Source organism: Rattus rattus, chromosome 10 (assembly GCF_011064425.1).
Source record: "Rattus rattus isolate New Zealand chromosome 10, Rrattus_CSIRO_v1, whole genome shotgun sequence".
NCBI lineage: Eukaryota > Metazoa > Chordata > Mammalia > Rodentia > Muridae > Rattus > Rattus rattus.
This window is the reverse complement of record NC_046163.1, coordinates 45000154-45022529: the sequence shown is the minus strand read 5'-3', so window position 1 is coordinate 45022529 and position 22376 is coordinate 45000154. Positions and strand designations below refer to the sequence as shown.

The following is a 22376-nucleotide window of genomic DNA, read 5'->3' as shown; positions in this document are numbered from 1 at the left end:
ACCAAGGTTTCTTTGTGTAGCTTTGGCAGTACTGGAACTCACTCTGTAAACCAGGCTGGTCCTCGAACTCACAGAGATCCTCCCAAACACTGGGATTAAAGGTGTGGGCCACAGCTGCCCAGCTCAGAAACTCTTATGGGGGTCAACATTTTATGGTGGACCTGCTTTTTAAGCATTGTTTAACATGTGTAACATTGTAACATTGTTTAGCAAGTGTAACATACTTGTTCTACCTTTTGAAGAGAAATCAGTTGTCTTAGTTACTTCTCTGTTACCATGCTAAGACACCATGGCCAAGACATCTTGCTGGAGAAAGTTTATCAAGGTCTTACAGTTTCAGAATATGATTCGTGACCATCATGATGGGGAATGTGGTAGCAGCCAGACAGGCATGATGCTGGAGCAGTAGCCGAGAGCTCACATCTTGAAACAATAACCACAACCATGAAGCTGAAGGGCTAACAGACTAGCATGGGACTTTGAAACTTCAAACCTACCTCTAGTTCCCTCTAGTAACATGACTCCTCCAACAAGGCCATACTTCCTAAAGTAGTTTTCACCTTCCCAACTAGGGACCAAGTATTCAAATACATAAGCCTGTGGGGGCCATTCTCATCCAAACTAGCACTCTATTGTATTTCCTCTATTTTTTTAGTTAATTTTTTTCTTTATTCTAGAGAATTTTATGCATGTGTATTATAAAATATCATCATAGCCACTCCCTATTTTCCTCCTTCAACTCCTCTCATATCCCCTTCCCATGACTTCTTTTGGTTGTTGGTGTGTGTGTTGGGGGGGGGGTGATGTTGTTTTGATAACCCACTAAGTACAATTAATGTTGCCCATATGTAGATGGGTTTGGGGCACAGGAAACCTACTAGTAGGAGTCAACTCCCGTGGCTCCTTGTTAGAAGGATGGAGCCTGAATAGTCCTCTGTTATGCTAGAACTTTGACTGGCTTGATCTTGTGGAACTTAACAGGTCCCTACTGGTCCAAGTTCATGGCTGTTTCACATCCAGAGAACAACCTTTCCTTTCCTAGCATCTCTCCCCATCTTTCATCCCACTCCCCCACCCCACCCCAGCTGAGGACCGAACCCAGGGCCTTGTGCTTGCTAGGCAAGCGCTCTGCCACTGAGCTAAATCCCCAACCCCCCATCTTCCACCTCTTACATTCTCTGTCTCCCATGCTACAGAGCTGCTGACTCCCATCCCATCATGTCTAATGTCCATTTCTCCAAATCTCTTCACCTCTTCGAAGATACCTAGAAAAGTGATTGTTCAAGACAAGTTCCTAGTGATGCTGGTAACTGTAGTTGAGTGCTTTGCTTATTTGGATTTGCTTTATTTAATGGTTACTTTGCTTGCTTTCCAGGCACACAGACCAATGGCCTGGACTTTGAGAAGCAGCCCGTGCCTGTCGGAGGGGCCATCTCCACAGCCCAGGCCCAGGCTTTCCTTGGGCATCTTCACCAGGTACATTGCTCACCAGCCATCCTGAGAATGCTTGTTGTAAGCAAGGAAGCATGGCATGCTAGGGAGGCTATTTCAGATCGTGTGTAATTCTGTTGAGTGGTTCGAGTGGAATTAATAGATTTTATGTAGCTAGCTATTGATTCTATAACTGTGTGAACAAAAGAGCTCTTCGTTGCATGGCACATATATACCATATACCGGGTCGCTTCTTTACATGAACATGCGCTTGAGTCTGTGTTAGCTTACTGATGCTGGTAAGACCAGTTACTGCTACCAGGAAACCATTGTCATTTAGGTGGCTACTCAGAACCTTGCTTGACTCTTATCCTCTTAATTTCAGATTTTAAGAAACTGGTTTTAAATTACTACCCTGATACCACATGACTTCCCCACAGTCTAAAAGAGAGCATGAGTTCTGTCCATTTAAGTTTCCTCTCTTTTACAGAAATGTCAGTAGACTACCAAACCAATTTTTTTAAAACAAATATTTTCCTCTACTTGAAAATAGGTGAAATTCTAGGAAACTGTCCTCAAATTTGTTTTTAAGTGAGGTCAAGTTAGAATGCTTCATAACTTCTCATCGGTGTCCAGCTAGTTGCCTGGATCCTTATACAGAAGCTTTCCTGTTCTCTCCTATTTACTCTCACGACCACCATTCTGCCCTGACAATTTTGGAATTTGAGTTTCTTTAAAAACACAAATATTATAAGAAGGTAGTGTTGTCTTAATCCCAGATATGGGGTGTGGGGCTGCTTTGGACTCTGCAGCAGCTGCCTCTGATTTGCCTTATGCTGTAGCAGAGGTTGTGGTTTTGCCAGCTGCAGAGTTGTATCCACTGTGTGGTGTTTGGAATCTGGAAAGTGTTCAGGGGTGTATGTAAGTGTTAGCGCCCCTTTAGGGGGTTAGGTGGTTGTTCAGGGGATGGGTGTGCTTTGTTAATAGTCCTGGTCAAAGAAGAAACAAAAGGAAAGAAGTCAGATTCAGGATCTCTCTCTCTCTCTCTCTCTCTCTCTCTCTCTCTCTCTCTCTCTCTCTCTCTCTCACTCTTCCCCGCCTCCCTCCCTCCTGTCCTCCCTCCATCCCTTCTCTTATTTTGTGATGGGGGTAAAACCATGAGGGTAGGCAAAGGGTGAGAAAATGAACCCACAAAGCAACAAAGACCAGCGACACACCATTTTGTAATCTTCAATTTATTCTAGTCTAGTTTATAGTCTTCTTAGTCTTTCTTTACTTTCAAGACATTAACCTTTGAGGGGCTGCAAGATAGTAGAAGGAGAAAACAAACTCCCTCAATAAACAAACAAACAAACAAATATTTAATTTAAAAAAAAACAGTTTTTAAGACCACAAACCAAACATTCAAGAAGGTTACACAATTTGGTTTTGTGTGCTTTCTTGATGAGATTAGATTAATTTAGACTCAGGGTAGCCACTCTTGATGGGATTACAGCATAAGAAACTACTCCTCTTCACAGTGCTTACAGCAGAGTGCAAATCTCCACAGTGACATTGTGTGTCAGATAGCTCTCCTTGGGAACTTAACCTTTTACCCTTCATAATTCTCAGTGTCTGTGGAGAGAGAGTGGAGCACATATTCTTATTCTCATTTTGTACTTATTTAGATCGTGACTATTTTCTAAATCAGGTTGCTATCATGATAGCCAAATGATAGTTTTCTAATTGCATTTCTGTCCTTACTTTAATATGACCATGATTTGAACTTTTAAAAATATGAATATTGAATATTGAGACAGATTTTTTCCATATATGTCTCATAGGATAAATTAATTCTCTTAACTAATTCTTTTGTTTATAACGATAGGAACAATGCATGGGGACAGTTTGTTTTTAGATTCTTTAAAGCAATTTGGGAGATATAAGTTATGTTTGTAGGCCCTAAGCAACTGATGACTACCAACAGAGTTTGAAGTGAGGAGCACCCACCCAGAGCAAATGGCATGCTTGATGGCACAGTCAGTAATGGTGCTAGTTCAGAAGACGTCTCTGCAGTTGTCAGTGGAGTGAGGGGAACTGTGAGTTCATATGTAAAGTTTTAACCCCGTAAAATATATCTTTGAATGTTCAATTCTAACTCGGTGTTAAATCTTAGTATCTGAAGTATTTCTTGATGACACCCTCTAGTGATAAATGAGAATATTTTAAATTACTGTGTCCATTGTTGGTTACGTTCCTCTTAGGTCCAGCTTGCTGGGACAAGTTTACAGGCTGCTGCTCAATCTTTAAATGTACAGGTAAGTTGGAATATGAGCAAATGGATTATTTTTCCATAATTCCCTGTAATGAGCACATAATTTAGAATAGGAACTACTTGGGATTGTTACTATTTACTAATTTTATTGTTTTTATTTTTTTTTATTGCTGAATCCAGATGGTAATAGTTGTTATTAATGAAAATCAGTTTAATCTGCTCCTGTGTGTGAGCCAAAGGTGGACAGGTGAAGAAATCCACTTTCAGAGTTTAGAGTGAAGTTCGGAAACACATACTAAACACAAAACAAAATAGCTTTTCAAGTATTATTCTACTTATCCCAGAAACACTGGATAGAGAATCAGGGAGCTCGAGTTTTAAAGTCTCAATAACCTTTGGCAAGTCACAGCCTGCTGGAGCCCAGCTTTGTATACCTGTATTTAAATAAAGACACTGACAACATTGTAAGCGATCTCCTCTGCTCTGAACAGAAGTAAAATTAAAGGGCACTAGAGTCATTGCCAGTGGATAAGAGCAGCCTATATTGCTCTTACAGAGGACTCCAGTTTAGTTCCCACATCAGGGAACTGCACAACTCCATAATGTTTCCATCAGCCTTTCCTTGTAGTGTTTGGGAAACTAATAGTCAAGAAAGACTGGTCTCAGTAATGCTAATGACTAAAGATTTGGGGTTGAATATTCTCTGAAATCTTGTGGAATATGGACCTAGTAACACATGGAAACAAGGAGAGTAAAAGAGATAATGTGGCCTTCCTTTCTGAGAGAGAGGAGGTAGAAAATTGCCTTGGTTGCCATGGTAAACTTAGCATCCCTTAGAGAGATGTTGGCAAACAGGCTCTATCTCCAGTGCAGAATGTTTACAGTCCTGCACTGTAATTATCTTTCAGTGACTGGCAGAATTAATCAGAGCTTTTATGTTAATTAGCTTTGCTGTAGTCCCCCACACAGGTGATGGAAAATATGCAAATCTATGCAGAATTTTAATACTCTGCATAACCACTTTCAATCCATAAAAAATTTTCTCTCAGGCCCTTTAAGACTTATATTTCTTGACTGTATTGTTTTCTATTGTTTTGTTATTATTTTGTTTGTTTGCTTATTTTTTTGAGAAAGGGTTTCTCTATTTAACCCTGGCTGTCCTGGAACGCAAGGGCTCTGTAGATCAGGCTGGTCCTGAACTCGGAGATTAGCCTACCTCTGCCTCTCAAGTGCTGGGATTAAAGGAATGCACCACCACTGTGATTGTGTTATTTTCTTTCAAGCTTGTACACTACTTGGTGGAAAATATTGCATTTAGAGTTCTTTATTTAAAATGGTTAAAAGTTTCAAAGTTCTGTGGGTCAAGTAATTGAATTGTAAGATGATATATGATTAAGTTTGAGGTTTGCCACAAAGTATATTCAAAGTGTTAGTTTGAAGGGTCTAATAATAGAAATGAATTGAAAATGCATTTTTTCTTTTTCTTAAAAAAAAATTTACTTATTTTATGTATATGAGTACACTGTTGCTGTCTTCAGACACACCAGAAGAGGGCATCAAATCCCATTACAGATGGTTGTGAGCCACCATGTGGTTGCTGGGATTTGAACTCAGGACCTCTGGAAGAGCAGTCAGTGCACTTAACTGCTAAGCCATCTCTCCAGCCCAGCATTCTTTAAAATTGCCTGAACTGGGGATTTGAGGTTATAAAAGGTTTTGTTAATTTGTGAAGGACTAATTTAGTTTTTCTTTTAAAAATTTATAATTGCAACTTTTCTGAGATTAGAATAAAAATTTAAAGTGCTTCAGTATTATAACAAAAAAGCATAGGAGAAAAAAAGGAAAAAGACAAAACCCCAAAACTCAAAATGGAATAACACATATTTAAGTACTTTTTAAATTAGAGTTAGAAGTATATTTCTTTTAATCATCTATTTGAGATATTTTATTTCATTTCCTATCCAACCCCACTTCAGTCTAAATCTAGTGAAGAGTCCGGAGATTCGCAGCAGTCAAGCCAGCCTTCCCAGCAGCCTTCAGTGCAGTCAGCCATTCCCCAGACTCAGCTAATGCTGGCTGGGGGACAGATAACTGGGGTAAGTTTTCCTGGAGAATATTGTAATGAGCTTTCTGTGTTTATATGGCCACTGGTTGTATCTCATTAAAACTGTTGGCTGCAGCCGGCACAGGCATGCACTGCTGTACTTAAGAAACTTCTGGATGTGGAATGTCCTCTGAAGAGGAGCTACTTTGGTCACTCTTTACAAGATGTCTTTTTGTCACAGCTGCATACATTCAAAATAAACTAACTTTTTAACCCACATTAAAAATAGTGTTGCTTCATTGTGCCAGGCAGTTGTTAACCATAACCATGGTAAAATTAGAATTGTTATGGCTGGACAATTAAAAAGTACGGTAATAAAGATAAAGTGGCTTTGTATTATCCTAAAATAAACTGGGGTCTCATATCCTGTCTGTGTAATTACTAATTACTCAAGGACTAGTTACTTTATCTCCCTATACTTCAGTTTTCCTTCCTCTAAGTATTAATACTGCTTTGAAGTACCATTGTGATTTATGTAAAGCTCTTAGAACAGCGCTTGGCATGTAGCTTCAGTGAGTGGTAGTTACTTGTAACAAATTGTCTGCTGTGACTGTTAAGCGTTTACGTGTTTAGCGATTTCTGTTCTAAGCTATTATTTGGGATGATTTTTCAGTGTTGAAAGCGTATATGTTCTCTTTTGTGAGGAGAAAGAAATTGAGGGGAATGTAATGAGTAAGCTCCTTACCGTGTCAGGGGAATGATAAGAAACTAAACAATTCATATTACATCAACCTTCAGAACTTTTTATAATTAATTCCAGCTAGTGTGACTGCACATTTATTTGCACTATTCCATCACTAGATATTATTAATAAATTTACTTATTTAAAAATACAAATATACATACACGTATTTTGAAGAGTATTGAATTTTTGATGGTTGTGCTCTGGCTCGTGTGTTTCTAATGAAATTGATGTTTAAATTAGACCCTGTTGGTTTAGAAGGCAGGCTGTGCTGCTCAATGGTTTTTCGTGGGATTAGATATAATATGATCCTTTTCTGTTTGATCAGAACACGTCCCCAAAAGAAAGGCCCAGCACACTTTCTACTTTGATGTAAGCATATTTGAAATGATGTGCTGTGGACATTTAAGTCTATTCTAAATGCACTTCTTGCTTTATTGTTAGAGTTTGTGTTTTGGTGACTAGTGTCCAAGATAGTAATAGGCACTTGGAACTCCAGGTTCTTGTGCTTTGAAGACTATTAAATTTGGGCGTTTAGATTCATTTGCATTTAAGAGGGTGGCTCTTACCACCTGTTTTTTAGAGGTAATAAGTTGGGAAGAAAATGTAAACTTGCAAACTGATGCTTTTCAAGGGCAGAAGATTGGGTGAGGGAAGGTCCTGGAGGAAGATTTGTAAAGGAAACAAGTGTGGCTCATGTTTTTTAGTCACATCTTAAGACATCATGGAAATGGTGAGATACGGTGGAGAGGCTCACAATCAAGAACAGCTGAGCCTTATCAGTTCTCTTGCCGCCCCTAGCCAGCACCCTTCTGCTCCTCGTTCATCTGACTAATCACTTGCTGTTGGGTCTTTGCATATCCTGTCAGGATCCATCCTTTGTTTTCTTGTGCACAGGTTTTAATTTGTTTGCCTAAATGATTGTTCAAGTCTGACGTGATGCTGTGGTAGAACAAGTAGTTTGTTCACTGGTGGACAGTTTAGTTGCATACCAGCCATGCAGTAGTAAGGACCTCATACCGCTTGAGTTACCTATTAGAGAACATTCAGTCTCCTCCTTATTTGTTCTTCCTCTAGCTCACACTGACACCAGCCCAGCAACAGCTTTTACTACAGCAGGCCCAGGCCCAGGCCCAGCTCCTGGCTGCTGCAGTGCAGCAACACTCCGCCAGCCAACAGCACAGTGCTGCTGGGGCCACCATCTCAGCCTCCGCTGCCACACCCATGACGCAGATCCCCCTGTCTCAGCCCATACAGATTGCACAGGTGAGAGAGGCGCAAGGTCACGAGGTCAGCAAACAACTAATAAAATGGGAAATTTTACTGCATACTGTTACTGGTTGCTTTATGGGTCTTTAAACACCCAAGGAACTCTGATTCAAGGAGACATTGTTCCTTCTTTCCTGTTCGCTTATTTGAGTTGATATTATAAATATATAGCTGAGTATTTGAATAACTGAATGTTTATATTAAATGAAATTCTTGAGTAAGAAGCTGGCATATTTCTGAGGCAAGGGATTACAGTATTTATCTTAATTAGCTAATTATAGCAGGCAAGAATTCTTTCACGCTCTCTACAGTAAGTGTTGCCCCTTGTGGAAAAGATAGCAAGTCATCTTTCCGCTGTGGAGTGACTAGGACCATGGAGAACTGCATTAAAATGTTACAGGGTTGGGGTTGGGGATTTGGCTCAGTGGTAGAGTGTTTACCTAGCAAGCCCAAGACCCTGGGTTCCGTCCCCAGCTCCAAAAAAAAAAAAAAAAAAAAAAGAAAGAAAAGTTACAGGGTTTCAGTTTTTACATTTTCAAATAAAATATCCAAAGGTAATATTAAAATTACTTCAAGAGTCATAAAGAATTGTAACAAAAAGAAAATATGTGAATTCTTTATCTCAATGAAAGGAAAAGGGAGCATGAGAAGTTAGATATAACATATAAAAATAAATGTTAAAAACTGAACAGTTCTCTTATATCCCCAGAGGAGGTGGGAAGTGCTTAAGTTGTAACAAGAGTTTGACTAGATACTTGAAATAGAATCAGACTGATTCTATTACTTTGTGGCCATCTGTATCAAGATAGTGTTTTGATTTGGCCCATTTTCTTCATCAAATAAATTGATTAGTCAGTGCCTAAACTCTGAGGCCTTATCTGAGATTAATATAGATAAGATCATTTATATGAAGGCCCTGAAAATCTAAAATATAGAGCCAATATAAAGCCATATTGTTTTGTTATATTTGACTTTTATGTGAATTTTTTAAATAACTTAACATTGATTTCTAAATTGAATTTGATAAGCTGGTGTCAAATTTCAGGAATTAAATCTTAATTTATTGATGGAAATTTGGGTATCACTCAATTTTTACTTTAGAAAAAAATGGGTCAAATATACAAAACCCTCTTTCTCACTTAATTTTTTTTTTTTTTTTTTTTTTTTTTTTTCGAGCTGGGGACCGAACCCAGGGCCTTTGCGCTTATAGGCAAGTGCTCTACCACTGAGCTAAATCCCAACCCCTCACTTAATTTTTTTTAATGTCCATTTAGTCTCTGTTTAGATCAGAGATAAAGGAACAGAACTTAAAGAATGAATGCATATTAATTTATTAGCATTTATTAGAGTAGTTTACAAACTATGGTCCAGCTACTCCAGTGATGGCTGTCTCTCAGTTCATGCAGCTAGATATCTGATTTATTCTATCTTGGACTCTTTAAAGAAGTAGTTTCTTTTACCAGTAGAGGAATGCCTCAGCAACAGGATAGATGACTATGACAAGAAGAAGAGAGAGCACAGAGACAAGAAGCAAAAGGGCCTTTTTTTTGGGGGGGGGGTTCTTTTATGCGGGCCACCACCAAAAGGGAGAGCCCAGATTTAGCATGGGTCTTCCCGCCTCAAAGGAGCCAGTCCAGATCGCTCAGGGGCAGGCACATTACCATCCGGGATTCTCTTCTCTTTCAGTGGTAGCAGGTGGAAGCAGAGGATTAACTTTAGAGTTGTCTTCTGATTTCCACATGTATGTGTGGCTTAAATAAACCTTATCACACACCAATAACAAACTAAATTTTTGAATCGAAAATCCCTTTTAGAACATTTATTCTGTATTTATTTATTCTGAAATAATTTTAAGTAACTACTGAAAATTGGGCTTAACATAATCATGATGTGATATATATATATATATATATATATATATATATATCATAATCTCAAAAATATAACTTCTTGCAGAGGCCCTAATGTTTTTCAGTTTTGTTTTGGATGTTCGCTTGTTTGTGTGTGTGAGTCAGAACAGTTCTCAGGAGTCAGTTCTCCCCTTCCACCATGGCTGTAAGGTCAGACTCAGACCCTCGGTCTGTCACAGCAAGTGCTGCTACCTACTGAGCCGTCTCTGGCCTGAGGATCTCTCACACTGACATAGTCTTGGAAGCCACACTGTTGGGACATGAAAAACAGCTAATTGTTGTCTCATTGTTATTTAATATGACATAGGTCATTACCTAGGAACCTTACGACTAATCCAACTTTTCACTTCAGGATCTCTTTCTAATCTGTGTTTGCTTCTGAGCTTTTAGGATCTTCAACAATTGCAACAGCTTCAGCAACAAAATCTCAACTTGCAACAGTTCGTGTTGGTGCACCCAACCACCAACTTGCAACCAGCACAGTTTATCATCTCTCAGACCCCCCAGGGCCAGCAGGGTAAGCCTCCCTAACTCCTCAGTGGTGCCACAGAGCTGTGTGCACTTTAACAGTATCCGTTTAATCAATGCTTTTACTCGGTGTGGTTTCAAACTACCAATATTCATGAGAACTATAGCAGTGCCTTAATTCAGGATATGGCTTACATAGACTAAGAAGAGTCCTGAAAGATCAGTAAAGGCTAGCTTACCGAAGGAAATTTTCAGGACTTCAGCCTGAAATCATGCAACCTCATCATTCCCAAGGCTCACCTCAGTTTATTTGCAAGTCACTGGATAAATGAGAAAGGTTGTTTTCTGAATCCCTTCCTAAAGTTTTAGCTAGGTCTTTGTGGAACTGCATTTGAATGTCTGATATCTTCCAAAGTTTTCTGTAGGATATTCAAAAACAAAAAAGTAAAGTAGAAACATGAAATTAGCCATTTGTATTAAGAAAGCTTATTTACACTGAAACTCGAGGAGGTTAGGATAGTCAAGAATGGATTTAGTAATACTCATCAACAGAGTTTTGCTTTCCTTTATTTTTTTTTCAAAGCCTAAGGATGTTATTGTCTTTTACATTTTTTTAATAGTTGAGCCTTTATAAGACAGTTACAAGAAAATGGCTATTCTAATTTTTTTGTGTATGTTTGTATATTTTTTTTTTTTTTTTTGATTTTTTTTTTTTTTTCCGGAGCTGGGGACCGAACCCAGGGCCTTGTGCTTACTAGGCAAGCGCTCTACCACTGAGCTAAATCCCCAACCCTGTTTATATATTCTTAATTTCTTCCTTTCCAGCCTTTTGCAGGATTGGGAAAATAGCACAGAATGGAAAAGAATATTGGTTGGCTTAGAACCTGTAATCCTAGCCAAGCCACCCAAGTTTTCTGAGTTTCACATCTCCTCTTTACCCTTGCATAAGCATGCAGACCCAGTGTCAGCTCCTTAGCACCAGTAGGTAGGCACCCCGGCCTGGAAGGACTCCAGAAGCTCTGTAGGAGAAGCGAGCTGGACAGCTAATCTAGCCACGCTGGGGCTAGCTCTGATTTCAGGTCAGAGGCTCTGCTTCCGTATATAAGGTGGAAAGAGATTGAAGAGACTCTGACCTAAAATTCTGGTCTCTGAAAACATGTACATGCCTACCCATGTACACGTGCATACAACATCACATGCACATACACACACCAAAAAAAAAAAAAAAAGGTAACCCAGAACCTGTTTGTACCACAGCTACTGAGCTGTAATCTTAGTAACCTAGGACCCATATTTCTTCTAATAAGATTAACCAACAATATGAAGGATCAGAGCCCTGAAAAGACTTCGTTTCCAGTAGAGTCACTGTGGTTAATCTCCACTGTGAGATTAGCCTCCACTTGGGCAAGCACTTCTGCTTTTTTTTTGAGGGAGGAAATGCTGTTAACCTAAGACTTTGAAAAGTATTGTAGTTTGTAATATTACAACATTGCTGTGATTATAGAACTATTTAAGAAATATATTCTCCAAGAATTGATTATTCTTGGGAAAATTCTTACCGGTATATTCTGAATCATGTTTCATAGGAACTTGTATTTTGCCTTTTCTTGGTTCTCATGGAAGTTCTAGGCTTCTCCTCACCCTTTCAACTGGCCTTAATGGCAGAGAGGGAGAGGTAGGCTGACCTAAAGTTTGAACTTGTTCATAGACTATGCTACTATGAACAAAATTAATCATTCAATGTTATAATTTCTGATTAAATATGTGTTTAATATTTTGTTTCCAGAGAAACAAAAATGAAAACTTTCCCCCTAAACTTTAAAAAAATACTCAATGTCTAATATGTCTGCACTTTTACTTTCTTCTGTTTTTTGTTTTTTTTTATAATAGTCAGGATTTTTTTATTCTTTTCTAAACAGTCTTAGTAAATTAATTCTTAATTGCTGGCATAAAGTATATTTTTTTTCACTAGCCAATATTTTATGTTCAAACCCATAAAATCTATAATTATACTTAATTTGCTCAGAACTTTGTTGAATATTTGCCAAGTGTCTTGATATTACTCTGATTATTGGAGTTTATTATTTTCAGCAGGATGAAATCCCTTGCTTTTATTAGCAAGGAGTAGTAGCATGTATAGTAGTAGTCATGAATAAGGGACTGGGATAACAAATTACCCAAGGAAGAGGGGAGATTGGACTGGCCTGGCAAAAGTTAACTTGAGGAGGCTAGGGCGTGTGGTCTGGGAAAGCCTGCCTGCTGAGTGGCCTTGACTGGGGACTGACTAGTGAGGCGGAGGCCGGTGACCGGGAGTAGAGTTGGGTTATTGGCCTGGTAGGCAATGGAGAGTACAGAGAATGTGAGAGGAGGATGAGCCTGCCCTAAACTAAAAACGGGCAGGCAGTGTAGCTAGAGATCTCTGAAAGAACAAAAGTTGTAAGAAATGAGGGTAGGAGCGCACGGTTGGAGAGGCGGCTTCTTGCCATTAAGCATGGGGCCCTGCATTTGGGTCTGTATAGCCCGTGTACATAGCCCATGTACATAACCCGTGTACGGAGCTGCGTGTGCTGACTCCACCTGTACTTCCCACAGCAGGCTGTTTGGCTATTCCAGCCTGTGGGAGCTTGGGGTTCAGCTGAGAAATCCTTCTTCAGTAATAAGAAAGACCATGCACACATGCTTTTGAGGAAGAACAAGAACAAGGTATACAGGAAGGACCAGAGAGCCTAGGACTAAACACTGTTCTGTTTAAATTGTAATGAAAGACCACTGAAGTATCCATTTGGTTTGGTTTGGTTTGGTTTGGTTTGGTTTGGTTTGGTTTGGTTTGGTTTGGTTTGGTTTGGTTTGGTTTGATTCGGTGACAATGTCTGATTATAGTGCACAAGTGAATTTTAAACTTCTACCTCAGCTTCCCATATGCTGAGACTGCAAGTGTATACCACCAAACCTGGCTCATTTTTATTAAATATCAAAGATGCCACCTTAACTACTTTATAAGCATGAACTTTAGAGAGGTTAGAGACTTGGCTCAGTAGTTAACAGCACAGCTACTCTTTGCAGAGGAACCAGGCTCAACTTGCAGCACTCACATGGCAGCTATAACTCCAGTCCCAGGGAAGCCAAAGCTTTCCTCTGCACATATAGTTTTACCACATTTGCTTTAAATACAAACAAAAGGAAGGGTTATTGTTGTATTTAGGATCTACATTGTCAAATAAACACCTATGTTAATTTCTTAAATTTATCCAGTGTTTACTTACTTACAAACAAATGACAAAATCTGACAGGTTTAATTTTTTTATTAATGTTTTATGTATTCTAGTGTTTACTGTATTCAAGTTTAGTGGGTAAGAAAATCAGAAAGATAAGCTAGGCCCCTGTCTCTTGTTTCCATCTCTGCTCCTATCTTGTCACAAGTTCATATGCAGTGTTTCAACAACATGATTATATTTGAAACTAAGTACGTAAATTAAGTTCTTCAGTGCAAATACATTCTGGGTTGCCCCGTATTTATAGCATTGCAAAAAAAACCCAAACTAGACAACAACAAAACCCTATAGAATTCAGTAATCAACTGAGTACATAATACAAATGCTCAAGACAAAGAAGTCTCACTATGTTGTCCAGCCTGGCTTCTAACTTTGGGGCTTGAGTAACCCTCATGCCTCAGCCTTCAGAGTAGCTAGGACTGTATGCATATATCTTTACTTCCATTTTACTTACCAAGAACTTTTACACTATTCTTGGCCAGTGCGGATAGTTGCTTTTACATTTCAACTTTGTCAGTGAAGAGTCATGTCCTAAGAACTTGAAAATATCATCTTCCTCTCAGGATTGCCTGCTTCTGTCAGAGACAGATTCTCTTGTTCCAAGGTTCTCAATCTGTGGGTCGCTGCCCCTCTAGGGATCAAACCATCCTTTCCAAGGCTCACACATCAGACATCCTGCATATCAGATATTTACATTAGGACTCATAACAGAAGCAAAATTACAATTATGAGGTAGCAACAAAATAAATTTATGGTTGGGGTCACAGCACTGGGAAGGTTGAGAAGCACTGTCTTAGAGAACTTTAATGAATTCTGGGTTAAGAGGTTGGATTCATCTTTAAATTTCCAGATGCTTTCATTTAAAGTAGTTCCTCTCCTTAGGAAATAGAGCCTTTCAGAGAGCGTATTCAGATCGTACTAAAGACATAAGAGCTTTGACTTAATGTTCTGGATTCTCAGGCCATGTTGTACTTAACACAATTAACAATACTGAATTTTAGGGTAAGAAACTAGACATTCTGAAGACAAACAAAACTACTAGGAAATTAGCTGGAAACTTAATTTATATTCTTTTTTAACCCCCTGAAATGTTTGATTTTCACAGGTCTCCTGCAAGCGCAAAATCTTTTAACGCAACTACCTCAGCAAAGCCAAGCCAACCTCCTACAGCCACAGCCAAGCATCACCCTCACGTCCCAGGTCAGTTTTCTTACTCTCTTGTTTTACTAATTTAAAATTAAAGCAAAAATACCCCCAGCAATAACAAATTCCAGTGTTCAGAAACCAACCAAAAACTCCGTGTTGGGCTTATTAGCTTGATAACACAGTATTACCAAATTGATGGAAACTGAATTTTTTCATGATTTTTTTTTTTAAGTTCATAAAAAATAGCCATGTTAGTACATGGGGATGAGATAAAGCTGTCTGATGCTGCTAGACAGGAACACTGAGATGGAAGTCCTAGGGAACCAGTTAAAACCTGTCTTCCATCCTTTGGCTTTGCTAAAACAGTGCAGGAGCTTGGATTTCTGTGTTATCTCAATACTTAAATGTGGTTGTGTCATTTCCTTTCGAAGACATACCAGTCTAAACCATGCAGAAAGCATAGTTCTTGGGCATCTGGAATTTTAGACTGCATATTTGTGTTCTTATCTAGTGATAATTGTGACTATGAACATCAATTTGCCGCTCTGGTTTTCAGTCTGGTCACCCTTACTGGCTGACCTTGAATCCTCCCTTGCTTCGACTCTTTCTAAATAAAAGTTGGGGATGGAGAAATGAATTGCTTAGTGGGTCTTGCCAAGCAAACAATGGGACCAGAATTCCCATCCTGAGAACCGGTTTAAATGCATGCTGGGTAGACATGCAGCTCATCTGTAGGTTTAATTAGGGGTCTCCTAAGCAAGCTGGCTGTTGACCCATCTAGCCTATTGGTAAGCTCTGGGAAGAGAGTGACCAAGGAAGGTAGACTCCCTATATCAACCTCTGCCCTCTGCATGCACATGTACATAAGTGTGTATGTAGACACAATCATGAAAAGAAAATGTAGGAATTAAAACTTAATATATTACCACATTTCAGAGGCTGAAAAGACAGAAGCTCTATTTTGATTGACAGCTTTAGTAACTAGTTACTTGCTCTTTGCCACTGAGCCCTCCTTCTAGCCCCTAAACATAAAAAAAAAAAAAAAATGCATATGTCATTGGGTAAGACAGGAATTTCTTAAACAGGACACAAGGAGCCTTAACTGTCAAAGAAACAATGAATTTCAGGAAAATTAAAAGCTTATCTTAAGAAAAATGGGAAGAAAAACCATTCCTGTTAAGGAGAAAACAGTCTTTTTTAAAAAATGCTAAATGATTTTTGTTTTAAGATTTCTTTTTAATTGATGTGAGGAAAGGGAATATTTGTGTAGGTACTCTGGGAAGCCAGAACGTATTGAATCCTTAAGAACTGGAGTCACAGGTGGCTGGGAGCTGCTGGGAGCTGAATTCCAGTCCTGCCAAGAGCAGTCTACACTCAGTCACTGAGCCATCGCTCCAGCCCATGGTAAAAGAGTTTTAACTCAAGTAAAGAGCACATCCTGCTCAACAGTAAGACCCCAGACATAAGCCAGCGAGAGGCAGGGAAGATCTGCCAGTGCCCAGTAAGCAAAGGAAAACGTGCTCAAACAGTTGGTTATGAGCAGTGTCAGTGTGCATGCATTAGAGTGGGTATTAGGAAGGGTTTGAGACAAGTGTTGAGAGCATAAAGCAACTAGAGTTCTCATAGATTACTAGTAGATCTCATATATTACTAGTAGTTCTCATAGATTACTAGTAGTTCTCATAGATTACTAGAGTTCTCATAGATTACTAGTAGTTCTGCAAAAAGGTACTAACACTTTGTAAATTAGTTTGACACTCACTTAGAAATTAAATATAACTGCACCATATAACTCAGTAGTTTTGCTCTTTAAAAGGAAAGCACAAAGATCAATAAATGCTTATAATAGATTAATAATTACCCCAAACTATCAGATAGTAAGTTACATAAACTTCTGACTAGCCATGTGACAGACTTATTCCACAGTAAGAAGTGTACTTCTGTGAGTTTCAAAAGCCTTACACTCAGTGACAGAAGCTGGGCTTAAAAGACTGAGTATTGAATTATTTCAGTTTACATAACATTCCAGAAAGGACAGAACTATCGGCATAGAAATCCTGTTAGTACTTGATGGGAAGTAAGGAATGAGGATGAGGATAATGATGACAACGGCATGGGGGGTGGGGAGGTAGCAAAAGGTTCAGAAGAAATTTAGGGAAGATTAGTAAAGATATTCTATATCTTGTGTTAGTAGTTACACAATTGTATACAGTTGCAAAAGCATCAAACTATACTGCAGTTTTAAATGTAAGTTTTTTATATGCTAAATGCAAAATAAATAACTAAACTTGGTGTTTTGACTTATATCCCAGAGGCCTCTTTCGGGCCTACATGCTATGCACATGTAGCAGACGTCATCCTGACTCCTGCTCATTAAATGCTATGCCACCGTCCTACATCTGTCCCAGCTCGGCCAGGTATTTTAGAGTAATAGAGCCGCAGGCTAAAGGTGCCCAACCTATTTTTAGTCCATTATTATTTGACCAAGAGTCTACCTGATGCTGAAGATGAAGTAACAGGTTGATAGTTGAAACTGACCTCCATCTCTCAGCCGTGGTCACTGTGGTAAGTATTCAGCAACACAGGACTCTAATGTAGTTGATACCCTGTGTAGTGCCTCCAAAACCTGAAGTTGAAATTGCTCAATGTCAGGATGTCATCGAGACGTGTTTTATCGTCTTTATTGAAGCAGGATGGCAGAGGAATTTGCCCCACTTATTATGTCACGCCTATTCTGTGGTTTTCTGGGTCAGTTAGATCCCTTGGTGTGAGCCTTATTAATGAGATCAAGGTCAGTTAATATAAGGTATATCTAAATTACAAGAAGGAAATCCTGGTTCATAATCTGTGACCTGGACTGCTGTTCATAGAAGGGTTCAACTGAGTAATTAGGATGAACACCCAGAAGAAGGCCCTGTGAGTGCTTGTGAGTACTACAGTGTAGCCTGGCGTTGGAATAATAAGAAAATTTAGTATTTTCTTTCAAAGAAAGGAAACTGGAGAATTGTAAAGGACTGCTGCCTTGTAAAGGACCTGGGTTTGTTTTCTAATATAATTTGTCTCTAACTCTGGTTCCGGGAGACCCAGTACCCTTCTCTGGACTCTGCTGGCACTGCACACACATGGTGCACAGATACGCCTTTTATGGGCATACATGAACTAAAACTTTAAACAAGAAAGGAGAGTCCTGGGCTCAGTCTTCACATAAGGGTATCTAAAAAAAGTTTCAAAATGAACTTTAAGTAGATTTAAATGTAAAATGTAGATAATAAGGAATCATATTATCAGGAAGAACTTTTCTCTTTTTACCAGAAGGGATTTCATCACTAAAAAATAACTAAGGTATTCTTTCTCAAAGATATAATAGAAATGAGAGGAAATTTCTTAAAAATTATAGTTTAGGGGTTGGGGATTTGGCTCAGTGGTAGAGCGCTTGCCTAGGAAGCGCAAGGTCCTGGGTTGATCCCCAGCCCCTAAAAAAAAAAAAAAAAAAAAATTATAGTTTAAAGTTTATACATACTGAAAAATGTTTAAAAACTGGGTGAAAGAATTATTTATACGAATATGATAAGAAAATAGTCTATATACCATGATATTTGGAGAAATGGCCTAAAGATAAGGATGAGAATAAAAATTCATTAATGTATAGTCATGATCTGAATCTGATACAGGGAATACAGGCAGTAAGTGACACATGGGAAGGCTCGTGCTCTGAGTAATGCAGAAGTATTATGTCAGCTTGATGCACCATTTACTCCCTGGTGAGCCAAGTCTTCTCAGGAGCTGTGCCTCGTACAGTAGTGTCTGTCAGACACATAGCGTGATTTATCAATGGTAGAAAAAGACTTTGTGAATTTATCTTAAAGAACTTTTTGCTGTTGTTGGTGGTACCTGCTTACTCTTAAGTACTATGAAAGTTAAGGCAGTGGGATTACACACTGAATGAAAAGCTGATCTGGGCTACAGAGTAAGAACTTCTCTTTTAAGAAAAGGGCAATGGAGGGAGTAGGGGAAAGGGTATTTCTTTGTCTTGGTTTTCTTGAGACAGTTTTCTTTTAAATGCATTTATTTATCATACAGTGAATTTTTATTATACTCTTCATCCTCCTCCCAAACCCCCTCCCCAAATCATGTTCTCAAACACAGCCAACTTGTCATCTCTCCCACCTAGCCTCATGCCCTTTCTCTCCCTTTTTTTTTTTTTTTTTTTTTTTTTAATATTAAAAATCTCATGGAGCCCAACTTGTATTGGCTGATCCAGGGGACCTGCCCTGGAATGTGGCCAGCATACCAGGTGTCACCTCACTGAAGAAAGCTGATTTTCCCTTTCCTGGCATCAAATGCCTGTAACTCCTCAGCTAGGGCTGGGACCTTATGCCCACCTTCTCTCCTCCTGCTAGAGTTTTGTCTGGCTTGAGTTCACGTGAGTCTGTTTTCTTAAGATACCAGCATGTTACAATTATAAACTAAAGTGTCTGCTTTTCTGTTCTTTCTTCAACAGCCTACCACCCCAACTCGCACAATAGCAGCAACCCCAATTCAGACACTTCCACAGAGCCAGACAACACCAAAGCGAATTGATACTCCCAGCTTGGAGGAGCCCAGTGACCTTGAGGAGCTTGAGCAATTTGCCAAGACTTTTAAACAAAGACGAATCAAACTTGGATTCACTCAGGTAGGATGAAGTCACCTGTCCTAGTTCACTTTCTGTTGCTTTGATAAAACACTGACTAAAACCAACTTGTGAAGAAAAAGGCTTTATTCAGCTCACAGGTTCTAGCCTGTTGCTGAGGGAGTCAGAGAAGGAGCTTGGCGGAAGGCACTGAAGTATGGAAGAATTCTGCTTCCTGGCATGTTCTAATATTGTTAACAGCCCGGGCCCTCCACCATCAATTAGCAGTTAAGAAATACTCTATAGACATATCCACAGGCCATTCTCAATGGTAACAACTCAATTAAGATTCTCTCTTTCTATGCCTGTCAACAAGTTTAGCAGTCACAGTGCTCTCTTACATACCCTTTCTTGGCTAGCTATGGATACTTTGTAAGAAACAGAAAGTTTCTCGGTCATATTGTCTTTAGTTTTAGCTATAGTCGATTTTCTTATAGTCATTTAGCACTTAGAATTTTGAAATATTGTGTGTTCAGTTATATTATGCTCATACATTTACTCTTGACATAATATTAGGTTAAAAACTTCCAAACAGTGTCACAAAACAGGCCTCTGAAAGTATATTAGTAAGACGTGTGTTTTAGTAGGTGGTGTTGGTCATGTGATGGATCTAAGTATTCGCCATTAAAGAACCGGTGGTGGTAGAGCTGACTGCTGCAGATGTAAAGTGGAGAAAATGCAGATTCCAGAGTCTGTCAAAGACTTACGTAAAGCTAGTTTGAAGGAAAGTGTGTTCCCCTCCTTTCTCTCAACCTACTGAGATTAGTCAAGTAAGAATTTATTAAAGATTTCTTAAATAAATTAATCAAAATCAAAAATCTTTTAATGTCAGCTACCAGAGGGCTTGAAAAATGAAATGAGTGTGTTTAGTGGTTTAAGCAAGCATTTGGGTACGCAACATGTTTTTTTCTAAGCTCTGCCACTGGCTATACTCCCTGATTAGCCTGTCAAAAATAATGCTTTGAAAGCAGGAAAGGAATTAACTTATATTTATGTAAAATGGCAAAAAGATTATTAGCTGAAAGAGAAAAAAAAACTAAAGTATGGATTGAGTTGTGTATTTATAGAATCAGGGGAGAAAAACCTGATGTTTTCTTTCTAGAAAAGCACTCCCGCTTTGTAGATCAAAGTCAAAGCCACATCACTGTCTGCTGCGTTCTAGATGTCATTAGGGACTTAGATTCCCCCCCCCCGAGCTGAGGACGAACTCAGGGCCTTGCACTTGCTAGGCAAGCGCTCTGCCACTGAGCTAAATCCTCACCCCTTAGATTTCTTTTATTCCTTATATTTGAGGATTTATTTTTTGTTCAAAGAAACTCCATACTAGGAATTTACGATAGATACAATTGTGGATGAATTGCAGTTACATTTCTGAGGAGTTTCAGATATAAAGAAACAAGCCTGATAATCTGAGCTTGATCCTCCAGAACCTACATGGTACATCCACACACAGATGCATCTACATATGCACAAGCCAACACATACATGCAAAATAAATTAATGTAAAAATTTTAATTACAGTCCAGAAATATTTTAGTAATTTTGAAACATTTAAATAATTGTTTTAAACATAAAAATAGAGATAAACTAGATTGATAGAGGTAAGTTAATAGACTAAAGAGAAAGTTTAAAGTTAGCACATTTAACAGTGCTAGGCTTTGGCTATTACCACATTACGCTTTGGAGTTCTCTGTAAATGGCTGCATAAATGCTAAGTCAAAGGTGTTAGGCTTTTCAAAGTCTACCTTTTAACCAAACATTGGTTCCCTTTCCCTTTCTTTGGCATTTGGTCCAAAATATTACCAGTGTGGGTAATCACTTCTACTCTCCCCCTCTTCCTCCTCTCCTTCCTTTTTCTCCTCTCCCCACTTCTCACCTCCCCTCTTCCCACCTCCCTCATACACATCACACCTATATGCCAGCATCTCATTCTGTTTTATGATTTATTCTGTTTTGTTCTTGGCATGTTCTTTAAATGGCCAAATGGATCTGGAATGGTTTGTAAATCTTGCCTATATGGATCAGAGTACTTACGACTGGTACAGGATGGGAAAAGATCAGAGTACTTAATACTCTACGGGATGGGAAAATGGGCTATCAACCTTTGTTTTTAATTTATATACCTTATTGTAGTTATTCAACAGTAACTGTGTATTCAGTTTATTCATGTTTGTACACATGCACAGTTAAAGTATTCAAGTTACTTCTTGAGATAAATTACTATTCTTTGATTAAATACATTTTAAAATGTTTTAAACACTTATTTTTTAATTACGTGTTATTTTTTATAAGTAGTGGATGCCATTACATTTTAGAAAGCATATCAAAATATATAGTATTTTTCATATGCAAGTACATATATTATTTCCAGGTGCCAATCTTTGCTCCTTCATTCCTTTTGTTTATTTTAGAAAGGTCAAAAGGATATAATATAGTTTATATTATGTATATTGAAACCAACTGATTGAAACTGCTGACTTATGTGAAAAACACAAGAGTTATAAGAGTACTAAACCAAGATGTACCAAGTTAATGAAAACTAGCAGACCTGGCATAGTTACTTTTCAGTTGCTCTGAAGGGACACCATAAATAAGGCAAATTACAGGAAAAAAAGTTTGTTGGGTCTTGCAGTTTCACAGGATGAGTCCATGTTAGAATTTTACTGCTGTGAAGAGACCATGACCAAGGCAACTCTTGTAAAGGCAACCATTTAATTGGGATTGGCTTAAAGTTTCAGGTTCAGTCCATTAGCATCATGGTGAGAACCATGGCAGCATGCAGGCAGACATCTCTATCTTGATCCAAATCTACATCTTGATCCAAAGGCAGCCACTAGAGGGTCTATGTCTTTCTACACTGGATGGAACTTGAGCATTGGACCTCAAAGCCCACCCCCAGAGTAACAAACTTCATCCAACAAGGACTAAGCCACTTCTCATGGACTAAGCATATTCAAACCACCACAACCATCATGGTAGAGAGCATGGTGGCAGGCAGGCAGGCATGCTGCTGAGGCAGTGGCTGAGAGGTCACATCTTGAGACAACAACTGCGAGAGAAAGGGCCTTTAAAACCTCAGAGTGCACCCCTACTGGCACACCTCCTCCATCAAAGCTAGACCTCCTAATACTTCCCCAAAGCACCACAACTAAATATTCAAATACATGA

At 38.8% G+C, this 22376-nt stretch overlaps 1 protein-coding gene across 10 annotated transcripts in view; it reads left to right on the top strand.

Moving 5' to 3' along the window:
- Positions 1-22376, top strand: part of Pou2f1 (POU class 2 homeobox 1) — a 138406-nt gene that overhangs the window by 84601 nt on the left and 31429 nt on the right. For all 10 annotated transcript variants that reach the window (XR_004389324.1, XM_032915330.1, XM_032915326.1 and 7 more), the window contains 7 exons: positions 1376-1476; positions 3675-3728; positions 5662-5781; positions 7549-7737; positions 10041-10167; positions 14496-14590; positions 19038-19211. Coding sequence is in view for 9 of the 10 variants with exons in the window: in XM_032915330.1 (XP_032771221.1) it covers positions 1376-1476; positions 3675-3728; positions 5662-5781; positions 7549-7737; positions 10041-10167; positions 14496-14590; positions 19038-19211 (860 nt within the window). In the remaining variant the exon portion in view is untranslated. The remainder of the gene's footprint in view (positions 1-1375; positions 1477-3674; positions 3729-5661; positions 5782-7548; positions 7738-10040; positions 10168-14495; positions 14591-19037; positions 19212-22376) is intronic.